This window comes from Harpegnathos saltator, unplaced genomic scaffold, assembly GCF_003227715.2.
Source record: "Harpegnathos saltator strain DR-91 unplaced genomic scaffold, Hsal_v8.6 scaffold657, whole genome shotgun sequence".
Lineage (NCBI taxonomy): Eukaryota > Metazoa > Arthropoda > Insecta > Hymenoptera > Formicidae > Harpegnathos > Harpegnathos saltator.
The window spans coordinates 77,501-98,955 of NW_020230490.1; the positions used below are offsets into that span (position 1 = coordinate 77,501).

The window sequence follows — 21,455 nt, forward strand, 5'->3', positions numbered from 1 at the left end:
CCGGAACACAAGTCTCAAGTAAGCGCGAAACACACTCGCGCGGAGTACACGCACAAGCTCTTGTCGGAGGAAGCTTTCGTCCGGTCCGATCGCACGGCGATTTATCCGTTTCAATGTTTCCTTCATTTTTATCGCTCATTATTTACTTACTCTGTATTATATTCGCCCTTGATCCTGAGCTGATAAGTTGCCGACTCAAAATCGGCGAAGCGCAGGTAGAAACGATACACCGGCGGTAATCGGCGCACCCCCTCGCCTTCCAGGGATGCTCGAGGAGTCGCGAGTCGGCCAACAGATGCGGCAGTTTGGGGAGTAGCGCGTGTGACACGGGGGATACATCGCAGTCGCAGCCATCGCGGGGGCAGCAGCAGCAGCAGCAGCAGCAGCAACAGCAGCAACAGCAGCAACAGCAGCATGGAGCCGACAGCGACGCGCGGGACGACCTGCTGTCGTCCGCGATCCGACGGTTCAATTTCAAATCGGCCGGCGGCAGTCGTAGCTGCCGCACGGTGCCGAAAGTCGTGGTCATGGGCTCCAGCACGGCGTCCGAGACCACGATCAACACGAGCACCGACAGCGCCAACACCATGCTCACCATGGTAGGGACGTGACGCGACATTACTTGCCGGCTGCCGAGTCACTTTCTCGCTCGATTTTTGCACGCGCGGAAATTGCTCGTGAGCGTGTACGTGTTCGATATCGGCTACGTTACCAGCTGCCACCAGCTTCGGTCGCGGGTGGGACGGTCGGTTGTACGGGGTGGTTGTAAATGTGTTGTAAACGCAGAATTGGGGCGCGAGCGTGCAAAGTGGTTAATTAAAAGGTGGAATTAAAATTCGAGTCGACGTGAAGGTTAACACGTTCATTGCCAAACTGAAAATTTGAATTTCGCGTGGTGGCCAAAGTTACTTTTTCTTTTATTTATTTTTAGTCGTCTTTTTGCACGATCTCTGACATTGAACTGAGTCTTTTCGAGGGTCCTGGTTTGTCACTCATGATAAAAAACAATCGCGTGAACGTGTTAAAATTACCGCGGCAAGTCTTGGACTTGTACGATGATACGATGATATTGTTGAGTCGAAATAATTGCCGAGGAAGAGCGCAATAAAATAACGAGAAGCGAAAAATTTCACTCGCTAATCGGGGGGGGGGGGGGAGGCATCCGTCGATACGCGGTCCGTCTCGACGAGGGGATACGCGAATTTATTAACCATCATCGTCGGCCGCTGTAAAACCAATTACGAGGGCCGAAATGGCGGCAAAATGGTTGTGTGCACACACACACACACACACACACAAAACGCAACGTCGAGAAACACCATTGTTGCGGTGTATCCAATTGATCTCGGTTGTTATTGATTACCAATATTGACATTAACATTCAACCGCGCCGCGAGCTTTTACAAGAATAGCGCTAAATTTAAAACATCCCACCCCCTCCCCCCATGTGACGACGCCGGTGATGGTACCGTCCGCGCGTAAGCGCCTCGTGACGGCAAACGTTACGGCCAGGCAATCATTGATAATTGACAAAGTCGCATCGGTAATGCATCAAAGAACGGGCCAAGTTGGCGAGAGAGTTCCTCCGATATATCGCCGGAGGAGCTCGCGAGTTCAGCGAATCCATAAGGGGGAGCTTACCGCTCATGTTGGAATTTAATGAGCACCTTTGCGTGTTCGCTATCCATATTTCAGTCTTTAGCAGTTGGACACAAAGGCGACGTACGAACCTCGCCTTGTATAGACCTCCACGTTCGCGGCCGCGCTGACGCTTTCAATTCATTCTTAACGCGCGTTGAACAAGTGCGCGCTCGTTCCCCCTACAAAACCCCCGTCGTTTATTCTCACCCCCCGAAAGCCTACTAGCTCCCGCCCGCGTGATCGCCCTCGCGAGAATCGAGCGAGAAATGACGCAGGAAGCTCTCTCTCTCTCTCTCTCTCTCTCTCTCTCTCTCTCGTCAACGTGTCTGTGACGAGAGACGAGATACGCGATCATTGGCACCCTGTCCCCCAGGTGACGACGACGGACGGGGAGCAACCGGACGACAGCTTCGACTTAATCGACGTGCCGGCCGAGATGTCGCCTCCCGCTACGGCCCCGTCGCAACCGTCCATCCACAGCGGTGGTCACCGGCACCCCGACGAGATCGCAGCCAGCCGTTCGCCGTCGCCGGTGTCCCCCAGCTCGCCGATCTCCGTGGCGGCATCGATGAGCCGGCAGACACCGCCGCTGGCGCCGTCTTCGCCCTCGTCGCCGCTCTGCGCCTTCGACGGCACCGAGGCAGGACCGTCGTCGTCGATGACTCGCCGCATGAGACTCGATTCCACGCAACCGGACAACGGTTGCCCCAAGACGACGACCGGCTCCTCCTCGGCATCGTCGGCAGCTCACGGCGCGAGTAACGGCAGCGCGGACGGCGCTGCCGTGCCGCCGCCCACGCCGATGATCGGCGCGCACCAGGAGACCCGCTTCACCTTCGGCAGCGGTAGAACGCCGCCTTTACCGGACCTACGAGCGGCGGATTTCTTCAGGTGAGTTCGCGCGCGATAAGTCACGTTTCTCTCGCGTGGCGCTTTCGAGCGCGAGGCTGCACCGCAGCGTGCAGTGATGCGACGACAGAGGCAAAGCGAGCGAGAAACGCGAGCTGAGGTGAAACTTGCCGCGCGCGGAGACGCGCGAGAGATGCGCGCGGATCGATGCGAGGGTAACGTGACAAAAGTCACGACGCGACGACCGCGACACGTCGTGACAGAAGGCCTGATGCTGACCTGATCTATCGGCCTCGGCCGATTGGGGCGAAAATGTCCGAAAGCTGTAGGGGGGGCGGCGGCGGGGGAGGGGGGGAGTTTCGAGCGGTAATGAGGAGTCCTCGCTTCGCGGGACTTGGCGGACGCGGGCCACTTGAATTCATTCAATCCCGACTTGGCATCCGTACTTGGCATCGTCGATTAACCGGAGATTAAAGATCGCTTCTTCTTCTCCGCTCGGAGCACAACGCGGGCTTTCTCAAGGAAATTTAGATACCTCTACCTGCTACGTGTTTCTCTGTCTCTCCCTTCAGCGTCGGATAAGCGCAAGTTTACGGTCGGAAAATGTACTTTGGGGCAATTTACGAAGCGAGCCCTTCGCTAGGTTTCCCGGCCCTAGATCCCGGGAAACGGAGTCGGGGGCTGGGTTTTCGGCTCGGCCATAAATACATCGCTCGCCGCCTCTCTCGTGTAATCACGGCGAGAGAGCGTAGACCTGCACTTGCTTTGCGTTTAGCACCCCCGTGAGAGGCTCCGTGGATGCGGGCCAGCCCGATTCGGCGGGCGACCCGCGTGCCTCGATTCGCAACCTGGTGGCCACGCAAGACAAGCAGAACACCCGAGTGGGATACCAAATAGATTACGCGAGCGTGCAGGTGAACGCGCTCGATAAAGGGTTGTCGGACCTCAAGCGGAGCCAGAAGAGGCCCAACATCAACGTCACCTCCAATCCGCTCGACATATCGCTCATAAGCTCTCAACCGTGCAACACCCAGGGCTGTAACGCTCAAGGTAGCGCGAGCGTCAAGTCGCGAGGACGATCAGCCGGTGAGTTCTCCTTCTCTCTCTCTCTCTCTCTCTCTCTCTCTCTCTCTCTCTCTCTCTCTCTCTCTCTCTCTCTCTCTCTCTCTCTCTCTCTCTCTCTCTCTCTCTCTCTCTCTCTGTCTCTCTGTCTCTCTGTCTCTCTGTCTCTCTGTCTTTCTCTTCTTCTCCCCCTTTACCTATCTATCTATCTACCTATCTCTCGTAACACCGCGGAGGAACGACGACATATGTATGCGTTTCCGGCTATCTTCGTCGCTATCGCCATTTTCAATGCGACGACGTGTCGTGGTACGCTGAAAAAATACTCCACGCGACAACGACGGTCGACATCGCGTCGATAACGAGACGCGATAAGATTCCAATTCTTCGCGCCTCGCCGTGTTCGACATTACTCCCTTCTTTTTTTCTCTTTTTTGTACTTTGGAAAAAGCGCGACTGTTTCTCATTCTCTCACTTTCTCTCTTTCTCTCTTTCTCTCTCTCTCTCTCTCTCTCTCTCTCTCTCTCTCTCTCTCTCTCTCTCTCTCTCTCTCTCTCTCTCTCTCTGTGTCACACTTTCATTCCGAATTCGTCCAATTCAGGATCATGATAATCCACCTGATGAACCGGGATCGCTCGAATGAAGATCGATCGCGCGCGGCTCAGCGAATTACGAATTGAAAGGCAAGCAACCGGCAACCTCGGTTAGTATCGATCGCGAGTCAATGATTTCTCGTCCGCCAGTTGTGTCACTTAGCCGCGACGGTATATCGCTAACCAGAGTTATTTAACCATGGCTATCGACGTGACCGTTTCTATAGTTCCGTCAGACGTTTAAGCAGTAACTTCCAGTTAATGGATCTGTCCTCTCTAAATCGTGAGGAGGCAGCGGAGTCGCGACAAGCTTGTATAGCCTCTCTCGCCTGTGCTATCTACTCCAACACACATACACATGAATACACAAGAAACAACTCTGAGGCTCTAGCTGAACCGATACGCACGCGGATACGACAGTATTCAGTGTCATTGCCGAAACGATTGCGGAAGAATCGCGACTGCTCGCTCGTGGCACTCGTCGAGCGATACACGGCACCGCGTCGTTTCGTTTATTCGACGGTCGGAATTATCAGCCGCTTGTCACCCTTGCGCCTTTCCGCGAATCTCACGACAAGTTTCAAGGACATTCCGCGCCCCTCGAACGGAGGGTCAAAGTTTGGCTAACCAGGGTTAGCGTTGACTGACGTTGGCGCGCGAATCGACCCCGTGTGCCAATGTGTACATGCGTGAGTGAGTGCGTGCGTGCGTGCGTGCGTGCGTGCATGCGAGGGAGATGAAACGAAAGGGGGCGAGAGGAATGGACGGTACCTCTAAGGAAATGAATTGATGTTCTTTTCTTTCAGAATCTCATCCACTCGTTTCAGCCATTCATTCATGGGTCAGGCTCTTTTTCCCGTTTTGCGCAATAGGTATAACAGCCCGGCGAAATAGACGATATAGTTATTCACGTATCCACGGAGCGGCCGTCGAAAGCGCGCGATACTCATAATGATGATGAAGAAGATGATGATGATGATGATGATGATGATGATGATGATGATGATGATGATGATGATGATGATGATGATGATGATGATGATGATGATGACGATGACGATGACGATGACGACGACGATGACGACGACGACGACGACGACGACGACGACGACGACGACGACGATGATGATGATGATGATGACGATGATGATAATGATGATGATAATGACGGCGACGGTGACGACGACGACGATGACGACGATGACAACGACGACGACGATGACTTGCGGTAATGACGAGAAACGCGTAAGAACGAACGAGTACCTTTCGGCGGCCGCTCTTTTTTTGGTGGTATCACGTGGATACATAATGTATAGGGTAACATGCGACTGTGCGAATGCGCTTGGGCTTCTTCTCTTTTGTTTCTCCATCTCTTGCTTTACGCTGCATCTCTGTCGTTTCACGTTGTCAATCACACGCTTGCCGTCTCTTTCGCGCGTATCCCAGACGTCGGCTACAAACGGCGGCGGCGACGGTGGCGACGAGGACAACACTTATCGACCTCATGGGGGAATGGGGGTGAAGGAAAGAAAAAACACAGAGATGGATATTACGTCCTTGACGAAGTCGCTCCCGCGAGACTGTCCTTATGAGACGCGCGCGATGTCGTCGACGCTCTTAACGTCGCCGCTCGTTGTGCCGCGGGTGAAATCGGCGTCGTAGCCGAGGTGGAACGTATGTCTATCATCGGTGACGTTTCGATCCCTCGAAAACCCGTACCCTAACGAACGCGCCCGATCGGCTTATCAGCGACGTGAGTTGCTTCATCGCCGTTCGTCTTATGCGAAACCCTTCGCATAAGTATTAATCGAAATTAACGAGACTCTAGACAACATCTCGTCTAAAGCCGGAAGGGAGACGAGTGAAGTCGATCAAGTCTTTGTTAAGCTTCCTCAATGTTAATGGACTCATGAGGGAAGAGAGATAAGAACGCGAGACGCATGTTACGTTGTCGATTCGTAACGTTGCACGCTCCATTTCTTTTCCCCTTTTTGTCTCGGGAATTACGCCTACATTTCTGGAATATTGTGTATTGTGTAGTCGAAACGACGGGTAAAAAATTAAGGATCGAATTATCGAGCGAAAATTCCGCTACTTGAAAGTGCCGCATCCTCTGGCAGGAAGCCATGATCGCGTCTCGACGCTTGGGATTTCCACCCTTTTCGTACTTTTGCTTTCTCCTTCTTATATGTGTACCGCGAAATGAAGATTTTATCGTTATAGATTTAGACAGATAGATAGATGGATGGATGGATGGATGGATGGATGGATGGATGGATGGATGGATGGATGGATGGATGGATGGATGGATGGATGGATAGATAGATAAATAGATAGACGTAGATAGAGACGTAGAGACTGATCTACGCGCGCGGTGTCGCCCGCTTCGGCTACGTCGCCGCCGATTCTGGTGCGACGCGAAAGAGAGAACGCGAACCTTGGGAATGCGCTTGCGACTGACTTCTGCTGTCGAATCACGCTTTATCGTCACCTGTCTGTTTCTACTTCACTGGTACACTCTACCGGTGTCCGCGGGATCGCCGTCCTCGCAGCCGCTTCGCCGCTGCTCGCGTGTTATTCCGTCCGCCGCGGACACGCAGCGCAGCGGCTGGAATCTCTAGTCTAATCGTAATAGCACGCGACCGAGAGCGAGAGCGAGAGCGAGAGACTCGAGTTCGCAGACTGCGGGACTCTGGTTTAAACGCGAGGGGAGGCTTGCGCGCGTCGTCTTCCCGACGATTCCCGCGACCCGCGGGGCACATCGGAAATTACTACCACGCCGGGAGCGATCTCGGGTGGAAAAAGTTTACGCGCCGTAACTAGCGCTCGCTCGTGAAAGGATCTCAGCCGTGTCGTGGTATTACCCGTTAGCGTGGATTCCGAGAATTCTATGCGTTTCGAGGAAGAAACAGGCTGGGAAAGTACGCGCGCGCGCGATAACGAAGACGCTAACGAACGTTCGTTCTGTTCGCCTGTGGATTTACGGGCCGATCATGCGATTACCGGCTGAACTTTTTCCTCGCGCCTCGAATTTTCATCAAACGTCACGCGAATCACCTCCGATCAAATGTATCTTCGTATTGCACGGTGCGAAGGCCTTGGTCGTCGTTCGCGCGACAATTTGCACGTTTCACCGAGATGCATCTCTCAAGCGGAAAATCCCGCGAAGCGATTCTGACTTTTCGCAAAGTCGAGATTCGGCAGGGCCATCGCGTGCACCGACGCGACGCAGGCCTGCGCGTGATGATCTACACGACAGTTTCCGGGTGTTAAACCGCCGTTTATTAACGAAGCCTAAGACGAGAAACGCTTCCACATTATTTCGGATTCACCTTTCCTTCGGGCTCCGCGCGTCACGGTGATTTATCCCCAGCTCCCCCTGCTCTCCGACGAAAGCGAAAGTATAATATTTTTCATACTCGCTCGACGCAATCGGATTAGCAAGTTTCGAAATTGAACCTCCTCTCTCGCCAATCAAGTCACAATTTAATATTCCGCCCGGGTAAAACGTTGTGAAATTAATCGAAGAGCAAGCTTCCCCCTCGCTTCTCATCCTCGATCCCCCATCGTCCCCCATCATCCTTGCTTACGGTCGACAAACTGTTCGTGCCTGAGCATTTTTTTCCCGCCCCGAGAAAAATCCGTCAAAGAGACACCGCGCGGATTGGCGAGGTGAGGTACGTCGATCGATCACGCGACACGCGTCTTACACGTCCGGGGAGGCAAACTAGCAGGGCGACGATAAGAGTTGAAAACTCGCCGGGAACTATCGCCCGCAGGAACGTCTAATCGGATCCGCGTGCGCGTCACGTTGCGGAAGTGGCGTGACGACAACGCGCCATCATCATCGCCGTGGAGAGCAGCTGGTGACGGTGGGCGAAGCGGCGGCGGTGGCGGTGGCGGCGGCGGCGGTCCCGCTCGGACTCTCTCGCGGATTACTATCGTAAATCCGGCACGCATCTCGCGCGCCTCCCGCGGTGAAGATCGCGAAGATCGCCGCGGAGGAAGCGCCGAGCAGAAGGCCGAGAGAGGGTTGTCCGGCGGCTACGGACGCGCGTTAGCGCCCGAGGGCTCGTAAGGGCTCATAGAGACGGTTCAGAGGAGGGGGTTCGGTGGGTGAGTGGGGGAGGGGGACGAGTCGGAAGTGTAGTTTCTACTTGTCTCGTCTCTCTTCCGCGACTCTTCCGCGACCGCAGAAAATTCGAGCGAGCCCGCTGAGAGTAACGGACGATGAATTTTTCATCCCCGAAAGGCGGCAGCGCCGGCGCCGGCGGCGGCAGCGGCAAACGATCCACCCAAGCGACCATCGTGGTGCAGCAGCCGTCCCTCTCGTTGGACGCGCCCGCGGCGACGATCCTGCTGCATCCGGACGCGGACGCGAGACGACGCGAGGAGAACATGCGGCAGCTGCTGGACGTCGCGAATACCCTCACCCTGCAGGAGATACACGACTTCGAGATGAGGTGCGTATCGACCGGCCCGATTCCTCCGACGATAACGATCGTAGATGTCGGTGTCTCCGAGGCAGGATTTCGAGATGTCGAGAGAGAGAGAGAGAGAGAGAGAGAGAGAGAGAGAGAGAGAGAGAGAGAGAGAAGGGCCCTCATGCGTGCGGCTGATGCGCCAAACTTTCGGCAAACATCACCCACCCCCTCGTGTGACCCAAGTAATTCGGCGGAGGAGATTACTTCGATCCGGAAATTCCGCCGCAAGTTTTTACGAGACGTGTATCCGGTTTTCGTCGAAAGCGGGAGTCAATACTCGACGAGACCGACGATGGCATTATGAACGGGAGAATTCTCGCGAGAGCGCGTCCCATTCCGAATATCTTCCGAGCTATGCGCTGCTTCTGGAATATATAATATACGCAAATGTACACAGGGTGTCGCTAGCACTGCACGAAGTGCTCCTCCCACCGCCCATCGTACGTGCTCTAATTCGCTAATTTTCCCTCAATGGCTCGATGATTATCGTGGTTGCTCGGAAAAATGGATCCTTTCGTTCAATTTGATGATCAATTCTGCTTGCACACGAGCGGACGTACGAATTGTGTTTAGACACCCTGTATACATGTACACGAATATATGTACGAACGGAATGTAGAATATGCGCGAACTTAAGAAGTCGGAATATTACCATCCGTCACTGAAGAAATATCGGCGCGAGCGTTGTTGTCCTCGATAACGTCAAAAAGTCCCGCGTTTCTCAGGTACAATCACTACGAGTTTTCTCTTTCTCTCTCTCTCTCTCTCTCTCTCTCTCTCTCTCTCTCCCTTTTTCTCTCGAAAATCCCACCTTCGACTTTAGATCCTTCCGCGAAACTCTCGACGTTTCTACGAGTATCTCCGACGGCGGAATTTTCGCGTTGAATTTTCCCGACTCGTCCCCGTCGCGATGTCGCGCCGTTGAATAACATCCGGACGATAACCACGCTGTCGCAGATACGGAAGCCCCCATCACAGCCGCTCGCAATCGGTGAAGGCCCCCGGGAGCCGCTCTTCCGGCCGGCCGAATTACCTGTGTCTTCCGCAACAGAGATCGCGAGTGGCGAGTATGCCCAACACCGGCGTGGAGGAAGAATATTACAGGCTGCGGCATTTCAGCATCACGGGGAAGGGTGTGGTGAACCGGGGTGACTCGCTCAAGAGCCGCAGGTCGCGCTCCAACAACAGCGTCGCGTCCAGCAACTCCAGGTGAGTCCGGCTCGAGTGAATTTCGCGGAGCAAGAGGACGATACGAAATCGATCGGAGCAATCTCGTTACGTAGCGCGAGTCTCGCGCGCTGCGAGCGCGCTACAGAGTTATCTCTGACATTTGCACCGCGCAAATTTACTCTCGCAAAATTAGCCTTAATTTAAACGAAGCATCGCAAATCGCTAGCATCTCAGGCCGCACCGAGAGAGAGAGAGGGGGAGAGAGAGAGAGAGAGAGGGGGAGAGAGAGAGAGAGAGAGAGAGAGGGAGAGAGAGAGAGAGAGAAGGGTTCGCTCGATAGCTCTCGAGTTTCCGAGTGTCAGCGTGTTCTCCAGCCAGACAACCTAGTTATCTCTAATTTTTCTTCATCGCATCGCGCGACTTCTTCCTCGACGCGCATTCGCTGCAAAATTGACGCGTCCTTCCGCCGAGCGGCGCGTTCGACAGCCGTAGCAGCCGCGGATCGGCGATCGTACCGGACGATCATGCCCGGCGCGACGCTCGCGCGATTCTTCCGCTCCGCGCCTCTGAAATACCTCCGCCGACTCCATCGTCGTCAGAGAAGAGAGTCAAGCGTCGTCAGCGTCGCAGTGACGAGAAGAGGGAGAGAGAGAGAGAGGGGGAGAGAGAGAGAGAGAGAGAGAGAGAGAGAGAGGGAGAGAGGGAGAGAGGGAGAGAGAAAGAGAGTGTGACACGAGTCGACCTGGAGCGTTGCTCTAGATCGAACGCGTGAGTTTACGTGTGGTGTTCAAGTGACGTAGACACGCGCGTTGGACCTTAGAGCGCGATCCTCGAACATCGTCGCGAGCACGCGACATCGCACGGTCGCAGACCTCTGCACCTAAAATTTGGATATAAACGTTCACATAACGTCAGCCCCGCAGCAATAATCTTGACTCGCGTTACCATTGATTTTTGACAGACCTAACATTATATCTCAACATCTTTACCCATTTCACATGGAAGTGCACATTATTTCCCTTCCCGAAGAAGAAGACGAAACGACAGCGCGAGACCAGAGAAAGCGTGAGATTATATTATATGCGCGCACGTTTTCGACGGTGTCTAAAGTTTCCTACACCGAGACATCCCACACTGCGTAAATGTCTGAAGGATATCCTGCTCGCGTTAGATCTCTTCAAGGTGGTGACGTATTTTAGACACTTGTGCCGTTTCGGCTGCTTTCGCAATGTGCACGCTGCGTGCACCTACTTTGTAAGCAGTCCCGTGCGATGCATTCAACGAGAGATGCATCCTCCGAAAGACTTTCACCGCCGCCGATCCATTCGGAAATCTATCAATTTAGCGCGAAAGAATAGCGGCAGATTCGCTCGGTGCGATAGCAGCGGCGGGAAAACGGGACGAGTTTGTCGCTGAATGCGCTCGTATACTCAATTTCGAAGTGAAGCTGCCGGCACATGCCGACCGTGTTCTGATTTACGGAGGCCTCACGGAGATACGACGCGTGTGACGTGTAACAAAACATATAATAGCGCATAATATCGTACAGTACGGAAGTAACGAGACGCTGGGTATTAGCGACGCGAGTAACTAGCACTGCCATTGTCGGCGCTGATCTTGTTATTCAGATCCCGCGCAAAACTGAAACGTGAAACGTTGAATATTCATGAGCGAAAGCGAGCAAGCCTATTAGCGCGATTCTTTCTGCCGCTCTCTCAGATTATCAAGCGCAATTATCAACTTTGACATATCGATATCGGCCCGGAGGGACGAGACACACACGAGCGGCGCCGCTTTTCCCGCCACTTGAGACACATGGCGCGAAAGGGGGTAGCCTGCTAAAGTTCACGGCGGGACTCACTCCGTGAGCGAAATTCGAGGTCAGACACGTCACCTCCGCGAAAACTTCAAGTGAGGCTTCGTTATAGATTTATGTTTAGCACTGGAGAAGATAAAAGATCCCGGCCAATTCAACTACTACGGCACGCCCACGTAATTCTGTTTCCTCGTTAATCGTCGACTTACCCTCGGGGCGGGATCCTGATTTGACTGGCTTTCCTCATTTTACTACGTTTCACGTTCGCGAGGGTGCCCACTACGGTGGCGTCTGATGAAATTTTCCAGCTGGGTGGAATCGTCTTACACGCTCGCGAAACACGTTCTTCAAGTTTGACGGGAATCTTATGAGACGCCTCTCGTGCTCGGGGAGCGGTGATGCTCGCTCAGGTTCATCGCTTATTTAGGCCTACATCGCGGAGGAGCTTCGTTGTTTTAAGCGTGTTATGAGCGGGATCTCGCATCTCGCGATGTTACTCGCGCGAGCAGCGCGCGAGAAACTTGTTAGAACTGAACAGCCTCGGGACGGACGGCTGAGAATGAAAGCAAGATGCCGGCGCTGCCGGGGGGGGGAGTGGGGGGAGGGGGCCAGAAGGAAATTATCCTGACGAAAAGATCGGAGAGACGCGCGGAGGATAAGGATCTCTCTCTCTCTCTCCCTCTCCCTCTCTCTCTCTCTCTCTCTCTCTCTCTCTCTCTCTCTCTCTTTCTTTCGTCGAGCATTCGCGCGTCCCGCGACGACGCGACTACTTTCTTTATCCGGATTCCGGATAAACTACTTGCGCCATGTAAAAGCTAAGTAGCTTCCACAGGCATTTACGGCTTCTACGTTGTACGCCGCTAAGTGTTTCTCTTTATGAGAAATATTGCTCTCCTCGGTCTGTCGAGCTGTCGAGCGAAAATCCTGCTTCCTACAGATACGGAGGAGCGCACACGTCGTGCGTTATCATACTCGCGCGGAATTCTTTCTCTCTTGTATCGCTCGATGTTGTTTTGCTCGAAAATACAAGGAGAATCTCGCTTCACTTTCTAATCACGCTTGTTAAGGAAAAAGCAGACCTGGCGTTTAGCGTGTTACATTGTGTTTTCACAGCTGCACGCGAGATCGCAATTTATTAGATTGCACGGCGTGCGGTGCAATGGAATCGCGTTTCCCGTCCTTTTTTTCCTCCGCGCACGTGTAATCTCGTCGTCGTAGCGGTTGCTCATTTCGAAGACAACGGAAAATTGCTCTCGTTCGAAATGTAACGCGGCGGATCCGACAGTCGCTGAACTGAACTGAGCAACGGGCAATTTCTCGGGGGAGAAGCTCGCAACCGCGAGTCACACGTATTATCGTTTCGAAAGCACGCGCCCCACCGCCAACTGATGGTATAGCTGCATCCCTAATCTCGAAACGCGCCTAGCCTTTCTTCTATTCGACGCAGCACGGAGCACCTGACCGCCTCGTATCCAGGATCGGCGCGGAACTCGGCGGCGGGCTCGTTGGCGAGCTCGAGGGAGAGCAGCGCGTCCCAAGGCCCGGCGCCTTACCGCGTCCTCATGCTGGGCGCCCCGGCCGTCGGCAAGAGCTCCTTGGTGTCTCAATTTATGACTTCCGAGTACCTGCACGCCTACGACACTTCGATCGGTGAGTCGTCGTTGCGCCGTTACGGCCGTAAAATCCACTCCACGGCCGTTCGTACCCACCACCACCACCCACTTCCTCAGCACCCCTTCGGTTCACCCCGTCGGTGAACACGACACGAGAGTATGTCAGCGATCGATTCGCGCGGCACGTGGCCCCTGCGAGAATCGCGCGGAGAGAGCCGGAGAGAGCGAGGCTCTCCGGCTGCGAAGCGGACGTTTCCGCGGTTCTCGCGGATTTTCCACTGCTCGCGGCCGCTGCGACGCGGCGGGAAAGCCCCTGGCGCGCGAGGTTCACGGCACTGCCGAAACAAATCGCGCTGGGGACACCCGACGTTGCTTCATTCGCGCCTTCATTCAACCCTTTCGCTGCGACTTTCCCGGGGCGGGGGGGGGAGGGGACGAGGGTGGCGCCGCTCTGAAAGGGGAGACATCGCCGCGAGAAGAAGCGGTATTTTTTTCCACGGAAACACTTGGTGTTTCGCGATGCTCTCCCCTTTACCCTTCCTCCCAGCCACCCCGCTGTTTGCTCGCGCACGCATCATGCAGTCGAGCGAAGATCGAGACTCGAGACGACCCTCGGCTAATTATCGAGACTGATTATGCGTAGGGGTCCTCTCTGTAAGAGCCCCCCCCCCCCCGCCTGGAGTGTCTACTTATATACACCGTCGTCGTTTTCGTTTATTCCAGACGACGAGTCCGGCGAGAAAACCGTCAGCGTGCTGTTGGCCGGCGAGGAATCGGAATTGACTTTTATCGATCACTCCTGCGCCGAGATGACGGTGAGTGAGTTAACACACAGTGCTCCTCTATCAGAATAGGTCATCTACCACGACCATACCACTCGAGACCAGACGTCGCCTGTCATCGCTGTCATTGCACTCGCGAAACAAAAGTCACGAAATGTCGCAAGCCTGCCACGCGAAATCGGCAGCTCCATCCGCGCGGCAACGATAACAGCGGCGCGGCTTCTTGCACGGCTCTCTTTCTTTTCTTCCCCCTCGCCCTCGTGATCGACGGGCGAAACTGCTAAAATGGATACAACCACACCGGCGGTGACGACAGCCAGCGCGCGATCGATTCTCCCGGTGTATGTAGACGCGCGTACGCGCGACGAGATAAAAATGCAGCCGCGCTTGTCGAGGGACCGAGGGACAAGAAGGGGGCGAGATAATGAGAACAAAAGCTAATACGATGAACGAAGTTCGCGACGGTCCTCGGAATTTTCATAGTCAATTAATCACCGACGCGCACACCGCTCATTTTCCGTGGCCCCGAACTAATCATCCTCACCGCATGCTCGATCTCCGCCGTCGCCGCCTCTGCCACGGTCCGCACGTTTTCACGCAAACGGTGCGGAGGCTACGACTCGAGTCTTCGACGGAGTGCTCTCTCTCTCTCTCTCTCTCTCTCGCTCTCTCTCTCTCTCTCTCTCTCTCTCTCACTCTCACTCTCTCACGACGGGGGGGGGGGGGTGGGCAATGTAATCGAGTTAACCACCCGCTGTCGGAGGGAAGGTGGAGCCAAGGGGACAGGGTCGAAAGGGATCGCCGGGGAAGCTCGGGGGGACGCGGTGTGTGCTTTTGTACCGCGGGAATTAAATTAAAATCCATTTTCCACGGTGGGCGAGCTGACGCGCTGGCGGCGCGGCGATACTCGCGCCCTGCGAATGTGCGACTTCGCCGCAATATACATACGTATCACACACACACACGCGCGCGCGCGCGCACGCACGCATCAACGTTCAAGGGGGTGGCGATGATGACTACAAGGCCGAGGCGGGGTTGTCGGGGGAGAGAACCCCGCCACGCTTCGCCAGACAATTTCAATCGAATTTGCCCTTTAATTAAAACGTACGTTCGCAGCCGTTCGCGGCGTGTGTGTACGGTAACGGTAACGGTAACGATTGCTCCGCAAACCGGAGGCGGTGGAGGTGACGGCGGCGGCGGCGGCGATCGAACACGGAGCGGATTTCTCGAATTCCACGGAATTCCGGCGACTGAAGGCCGTGCTCGTTCGTCCCGGCCCCAGCCCGTTATTCTTGGCATTACCGAAAGTCAAGGCTGTGATCGCTAATCACGCCACACCGCCGCGCGAGGCTTTAACGCCGGGCCGCGGCGATTCGATCCGATGCGATACGCGAGACGATGCGATCGTCCTGTCGATAGTCCTGGGATTGTATTAGCTTGGTCTATCAGGTTAATGCGTATTTACTATGCGACCTGGTCCGTCCGCGATCGATTTCCGCGCACGGATAGACTGGAAGAGTTACTACCGTCGTCGTCCTCGTCGTCATCGCCGTCGTCGTCGGCGGATTACGCTCGCGATTAATTTCAATCAGATTTCACTTCGTTAAGATCTCTCGAGTTCTAGAACGCGCGATTACTTCGCATCGGCGATCGAAACGATCTTGGGAAATCGCCAAGAACGTTCTTGCAAATTTCACCCCTACCCCTTCTTTACGCCAAGAGCAAGGAGCGAGGATCTACGCTGTCGGAGAGGATAACAGGCGGGGAGACGGGTGGCGATAACAGTGGCGAAAGTGGCCTGTTGCCACATTTAATCTCGTTTAAACATTCAAGTGTAAATTGCAACTTTGTTGTTCCGCGAAGTATGTCACACGAGAGTGAAGCTCTCCGAGCCGCGGTGCAGGGTGCATCTACGGAGATGGATCGCGCAAAAATGAATTCTCTCCCTCTCGAGGCAATATATACGCCGCGTATAAACTGTAATTCATCAGCGGTTAACAGCGGTTTACGCTTACGATATGTATTCATTATGCACAGCATTAAATATCCAATATTGTCCAAAGCCACTGTTAAACGCGCAATTACTTCGGCAATGTTCCAAAATAATATTGCATTATGCAGAGAATGTCACAGCGAGCGTCGCTGTGAATGTCGCGTATTCCTTAAATCGCCGTGATTTCATGGCGTTCGCAGAGCAATTAGTGCCGCAAATGCAAAGGAAGATTGAAAGAGATTGGGCTGCAAAATTGTTGAAATAACCCATAAGTGAAACAAACGATGCTGTTTGTTCGCGGCCGTGAATGAATATCCAAAGATACGGCTCTCGCCTCTCGTCGAGCAACGCTCGCGAATTAATCAGGCTGAGAGGCGAGGAAAAATTAAGAAGTTGCACGAAAGAAGCTCGCGCGCAATCAAATTTTCACTGCGGAAAACCGACTATAAATTCTCTGCGCAACTCTCTCCCAACTCCTCCTTCCCTCCCTTCTCTACTTCTCTCTCTCTCTCTCTCTCTCTCGCTCTCTCTCTCTCTCTCTCTCTCTCTCTCTCTCTCTCTCTCTCTCTCTCTCCCTCCTCCTCTGACTCTCGCTGAGGGAGAATTTAGGAGTGCCTTGTATCCGTTTCGCATTTGCGCGAATCCGCTGGCACAGTTCGCCAACAAAGTTGGGCGCAAATGGGCCGATGCTTGACCGTACGTCGTGGTTTTCAAGTCGAACGCGCTTCCGCCTATTTTATTTAATTATATCAGATCAACTTTAAAACGCAACGCGCCCGGAGGTGTTACTTTTCGCGTGCAAATTTCTCTCTCTGGTTCCGTTATTCAACGCACTCTTTTATCGCTCGCTCGCACGCACGCACGCACGCACGCACGCACACGCATACGCGTGGACGCAACGGACGAGAAAAGAGCGAGGTTGGCACGCAACCGTCGACTTTCCACGCGCACCGCTTTAATAGTTCTTTCGTTTAAAATTATTGGAAAATAATCGGGAAATCTAATTAGCAAATTGAAATTGAATCAAACTCTGCGTTTTGTGAGAGAAAGAGAAAGAGCAGCGCGCGGTTAAATCCAATTGCGGCTGCTCCTCGGGTCGGAAGTAGAAACGACAACTCTAAATGCAAGAGCGATTTTCGCAGGATAAGATTCGTTCGCGCCTTCGATCTCGTCTATGTCGAGCTGTTAATCAGTCGTGTTGGGCACGTCGATCAAAGTCGACGTTTCGACATCCCTCATGCCGGCACGGATCATATTTCTCAGCACACACACACACACACATCGCGATTTATATTCTCGATATATACACGCAATAAGTAGTTACCGCCTCAGGAACTTTGTTACTTCTCTTGTCGAGCCTGTCCCCGAGAAATATCCCGATTTAACCCAGTCACGATCGCGCACTTCGGCCGACATTACTTTCCACATTAGCGGCGCGGCTGCGTTCCCGCGCGAAAATTCCCATTTAGAGCACTGTTATCCCTGTCCTGTGGCCCGTCTGGCATCCAAATGCGGCGCGACAGTCCGATTTGTGGTCTGTGTGTAACCAACCAAGTAAGAGTTATCGCGTGACGAGCTAACCGCTCTTGGTAAGCTCAGAGAGAGAAATAGAGAGAGAGAGAGAGAGAGAGCGAGAGAGAGAGAGAGAGAGAGACAGAGAGACAGAGACAGAGACAGAGAGAATGTATATGTAAGTGAGAGGAAAAAAAGAGAGAGAGAGAGAGAGGGCGAGGCCGGGGGTAAGGAAGGATATGAGGGAGTTAACGAAGCGTTCTTCTCTCCTGCCCGCTCAACCAAGCGTGTCCGAGTCATTGACGAGCATCGAGCCATACCGCGCGTTGGACCGTTAAGCGGTCGATCCCTATATATTCGATATCACGAGGCGCGCCGCGCCTTTGATACGGTTCAAGGTAATTCTTTCGTATAATCGTTCGCAAAATCGCAGCACACCCGCTTCTCTCGCGTTCTCTCTCTCTCTCTCTCTCTCTCTCTCTCTCTCTCTCTCTCTCTCTCTCTCTCTCTCTCTCTCTCTCTCTCTCTCTGTCTCACTTTCTCTCTCCTTCTTTCTCAGCGCTCACTGCTATCTTAACCTTTAACGGCTGGCTGCGCTAACGTCGTTCAGCAGTAACCCCGACTCATCCCTTAGACTTAGACGACAGGCAAGCCGAGTCCGGACGCTTCTATTTTTGCTAATGAGAAAAAACGAGAAGGTAAAAGAAGTCCGGGAAAAAAAAGCCGGCTGTCCGGATTTTTACGTTCGACGCGCCTGGAATGCATCTCGACGTCGCGTCGTCGTGCGCGTATCTCGCGATTCCCGCGCAAATCGTCGCGGATATTATAATTATTGGATTTTACGCGTTATTCTTTCTCTTCGCAAGTACTTTGGAAAGCGGATATCGCTTTTTTTTTTTTTATAAAAAGAAGCGCGTAACGCGCGATCCGATGTGCTGCGCAGTATTCTGCGCGGGGTATTCTGCCGGTCGCGCGTCAAGATGAAAACCGGAGGAAAGACACTTACGGGGAATAGCTAAGCCTGGTTTAATCGGTCGGGATTACCTGTCCGTTTCCCGACTCGGTCCGCATATTATTCTCGGCTTTTTCGCGCAAAGCACCCGCGGAAATATAATTCACGCCAGCTACAATGATTTTAAGCCGTCTTCCTCCCCTCCTTTTCTTCCTCTCTTACTCTCTCTCTTTCTCTCTCTCTCTCTCTCTCTCTCTCTCTCGTTCTCTTTCCCTATCGTTCTTGAAGTATCGTTTCGGACGGGACTTCGTTACGGATGCCAATTATGGAGCGCGGCGAAAAATATCGCCTGGAATTACTATTTATTGCCTACGGCGAGCATTTCGAGAGTAGCTGCTGCAATTACGCTGGCGCTGCAATTATCCACGTTCCGGGAGAATTGTGCCGCGTCGCACGAATTGGACGATAAGCGGCACTACCGTGAAATTCGATTGTACTTTGAAAAGAAAAGCAATTCAAGAGGAGAAGTCGCTCTCTCTCTCTCTCTCTCTCTCTCTCTCTTCGAATCCCCGGGGTTTTTCCTACGAGCAACGATCGCGACAGCATCGACACTCGCGGGTGTCTAATTTAAACTACGCCGATTGCTATGCGCCGGTACAAATGCTCTCTCTCTCTCTCTCTCCCCTCTCAAACAGCGAAGAGCATACTACTTCGCTTGCAAAAAGCAAAAGAAAGGGAAGAAAATCCCATCATCGAGATTATGAGAGTCGATTTTTCGGCGCGATGGGCGTTCCGTTGACAATTGAATGACACGCGAAAATTAATATTTTCCTACGTAGTGCATAACAACGGTGCATGGTAGTAATCACAAAATTGCGGAAAGTATTAATATCGCTGGCGTGCATCGAACGCGGCGAAATCGACCTGTCAAGCTTTCGGATGTCGAGTTACCACCAAGCACCCACGCAATGAATAACGCAAGGTTATTCTTTTATTTTTTTCGTTCTAGCGATCTCGCATCGGAATAGCGTTTGTGTTTTATTTCATATACATGTACGCTACAACACCTGAATTTTATACGCTCTATAAAAAGAAAGCCCTCGCCCTCGACTCGCTTGCTCACCCCTATATATCAACGCGCTAACGGCTTCGGTATAAGAATGCCGAATTTGAGCGGAAACGCGCTGTAATTTTCTCAATTACAATCGCGACGCTTTCTGCTCAACAACTTTGTGTGTCTCCCGACGCAATGTTCCATTTTTATTCCGTACTTTGCGCGTAATCGTTCGCCATAACCGTAAACGCGATAAGCCGGCTGTATATGCTTCTTTTGTACGAGTTATACCAGCAAACGCGGCACAATAGCGCGCGAGCGCTCTTCTTAAGTTCGCTTTTATAACATACTTCCATAAGGAGAGAAGGAGAGAAAGAGAGAGAGAGAGAGAGAGAGAGAGAGAAGAGGAGTTTTTCTCTCTACGATATTCATGTAAAAGATGCGCTTCTGGCCGACGCGACGCATCTAGCCGAAGAAAAAAATAGCTCCGTCTTCGTAGAGTTGAAAAGAAATCAAGAATATTCTTTCATAAGCTACTTGTAGAGCGGAAAGATTAAGCGCGGGACACAATGGAATGGTAGCCTTCGTTGGATCCATAGGACAGGAGAGGATTGTGCGAGCGTGCGGATTAACTTGCTCCAAGTTTTCGTATTTTTACAACGCCACGTAACAGAAGCGCGATCGGACTGTTTTTGTGTCTGCCTTCTTTGTTCATAAAGAAAAATACGACGAGTCCACGCGAGCGCAATCTATCAGTCCACATCGCTCTCGCCCGACACCGGCGAGAAGGGTAACGGCGAAGAGATCGATAAAATTCGGGTTTCAACTAAATATAATACTCGTCGGTCTCTGGCGGAATAAAAATACGATGAAGAGATTCTTCATGTAAAACAAGTCCGCGCGATTACTTCGCCGAAAAAAAGAAGCAATTACGCGTAAAAATACATGTAATAGAAACGATCTCGATTAAAATTATTCGTACAATCTCCATAAATTAAACTCGCCAGTTTTCTCGTAATATCACGCCAAAAATTCCAATTCTACCGTCGCCCCGAGCCTGTTATTTAATATTTCACTTCGAGAGGCCAGGGATTTCTCTCTCTCTCTCTCTCTCTCTCTCTCTCTCTCTCTCTCTCCCTAGAAATTACCTAGATGATTATTGATACAAGAAACGGCTGCGTTTCGTGCGCAACAAGCAAATCATTTATGCCTCATGAATTGGAAATAGGGACTGCCAAACTCCATTGTGGCTCGTCAGTGTTAATGTGTCCGTCATGATTAATGCTTGCAGCCGGAAAATTGCATCGCGTCGTACGAGCCGCACGCGTATTGCGTCGTCTATTCCACGACCGATCGGGCATCGGTGCGCGCCGCCGAGGAGGTTCTCCAGTCCTTGTGGCGCAGCGACCACGTGTCCGCGAGGGCGGTCATTCTCGTGGGGAACAAGATCGACCTGGTTCGCAGCCGACTGGTGTCGACCGAAGGTAAAACCGTAACACACGCTTCTCTCCCTTTCCCGTCCGCGGTCCGAGTTCCGATATAAATGACGTCGCGTGACTCGAGAAGCGCCGGGGAGCGCTCACCCCCGCGACAATTTTAGGATCGTTTGCAGGATAGCGCTTCGGAAGCGCTCATCCGTCGCCGTCGGGCTGGCATTTAAGCGCGGAACGTGACGATATAGGACGATCGTAGATAACGCGAACGTGCGCGTAAACCAACGCACAGCATCTCGCTCGTCCTTCGTCTCACCCCCGCCCGGCGCGAGCCTTGACGGGGATCTCGGGGGCGACGGAGTAGGCGAAAGCTATTTTATTACCGCCGAGCGGGCGCGCCGTTTCTGTACTCTTAAACGTGACTAGATTAATTGCATCCCTCGCGTAATTGCGTTTTTCTGCCCCGCATCCGTCGCTCTCGCGTCTCGCGCTTCGTACCGC

The 21,455-nt window shown here is 53.1% G+C and overlaps 1 protein-coding gene across 3 annotated transcripts in view; it reads left to right on the forward strand.

Moving 5' to 3' along the window:
- LOC105182798 (uncharacterized) overlaps positions 1 to 21,455 on the forward strand; it is a 28,678-nt gene that overhangs the window by 399 nt on the left and 6,824 nt on the right. The window contains exons 1-10 of one of the 3 annotated variants that reach the window (XM_025304902.1): positions 1 to 18; positions 264 to 599; positions 2,015 to 2,532; positions 3,266 to 3,576; positions 4,952 to 5,017; positions 8,398 to 8,608; positions 9,587 to 9,838; positions 13,042 to 13,265; positions 13,952 to 14,043; positions 20,813 to 21,005. The exon at positions 1 to 18 is cut by the window's left edge and continues 399 nt beyond it. In XM_025304902.1, coding sequence (XP_025160687.1) covers positions 528 to 599; positions 2,015 to 2,532; positions 3,266 to 3,576; positions 4,952 to 5,017; positions 8,398 to 8,608; positions 9,587 to 9,838; positions 13,042 to 13,265; positions 13,952 to 14,043; positions 20,813 to 21,005 — 1,939 coding nt within the window. In that variant the 5' untranslated portion in view covers positions 1 to 18; positions 264 to 527. The remainder of the gene's footprint in view (positions 19 to 263; positions 600 to 2,014; positions 2,533 to 3,265; positions 3,577 to 4,951; positions 5,018 to 8,397; positions 8,609 to 9,586; positions 9,839 to 13,041; positions 13,266 to 13,951; positions 14,044 to 20,812; positions 21,006 to 21,455) is intronic. The other 2 variants (XM_025304903.1, XM_011140493.3) reach the window with 2 other exon arrangements.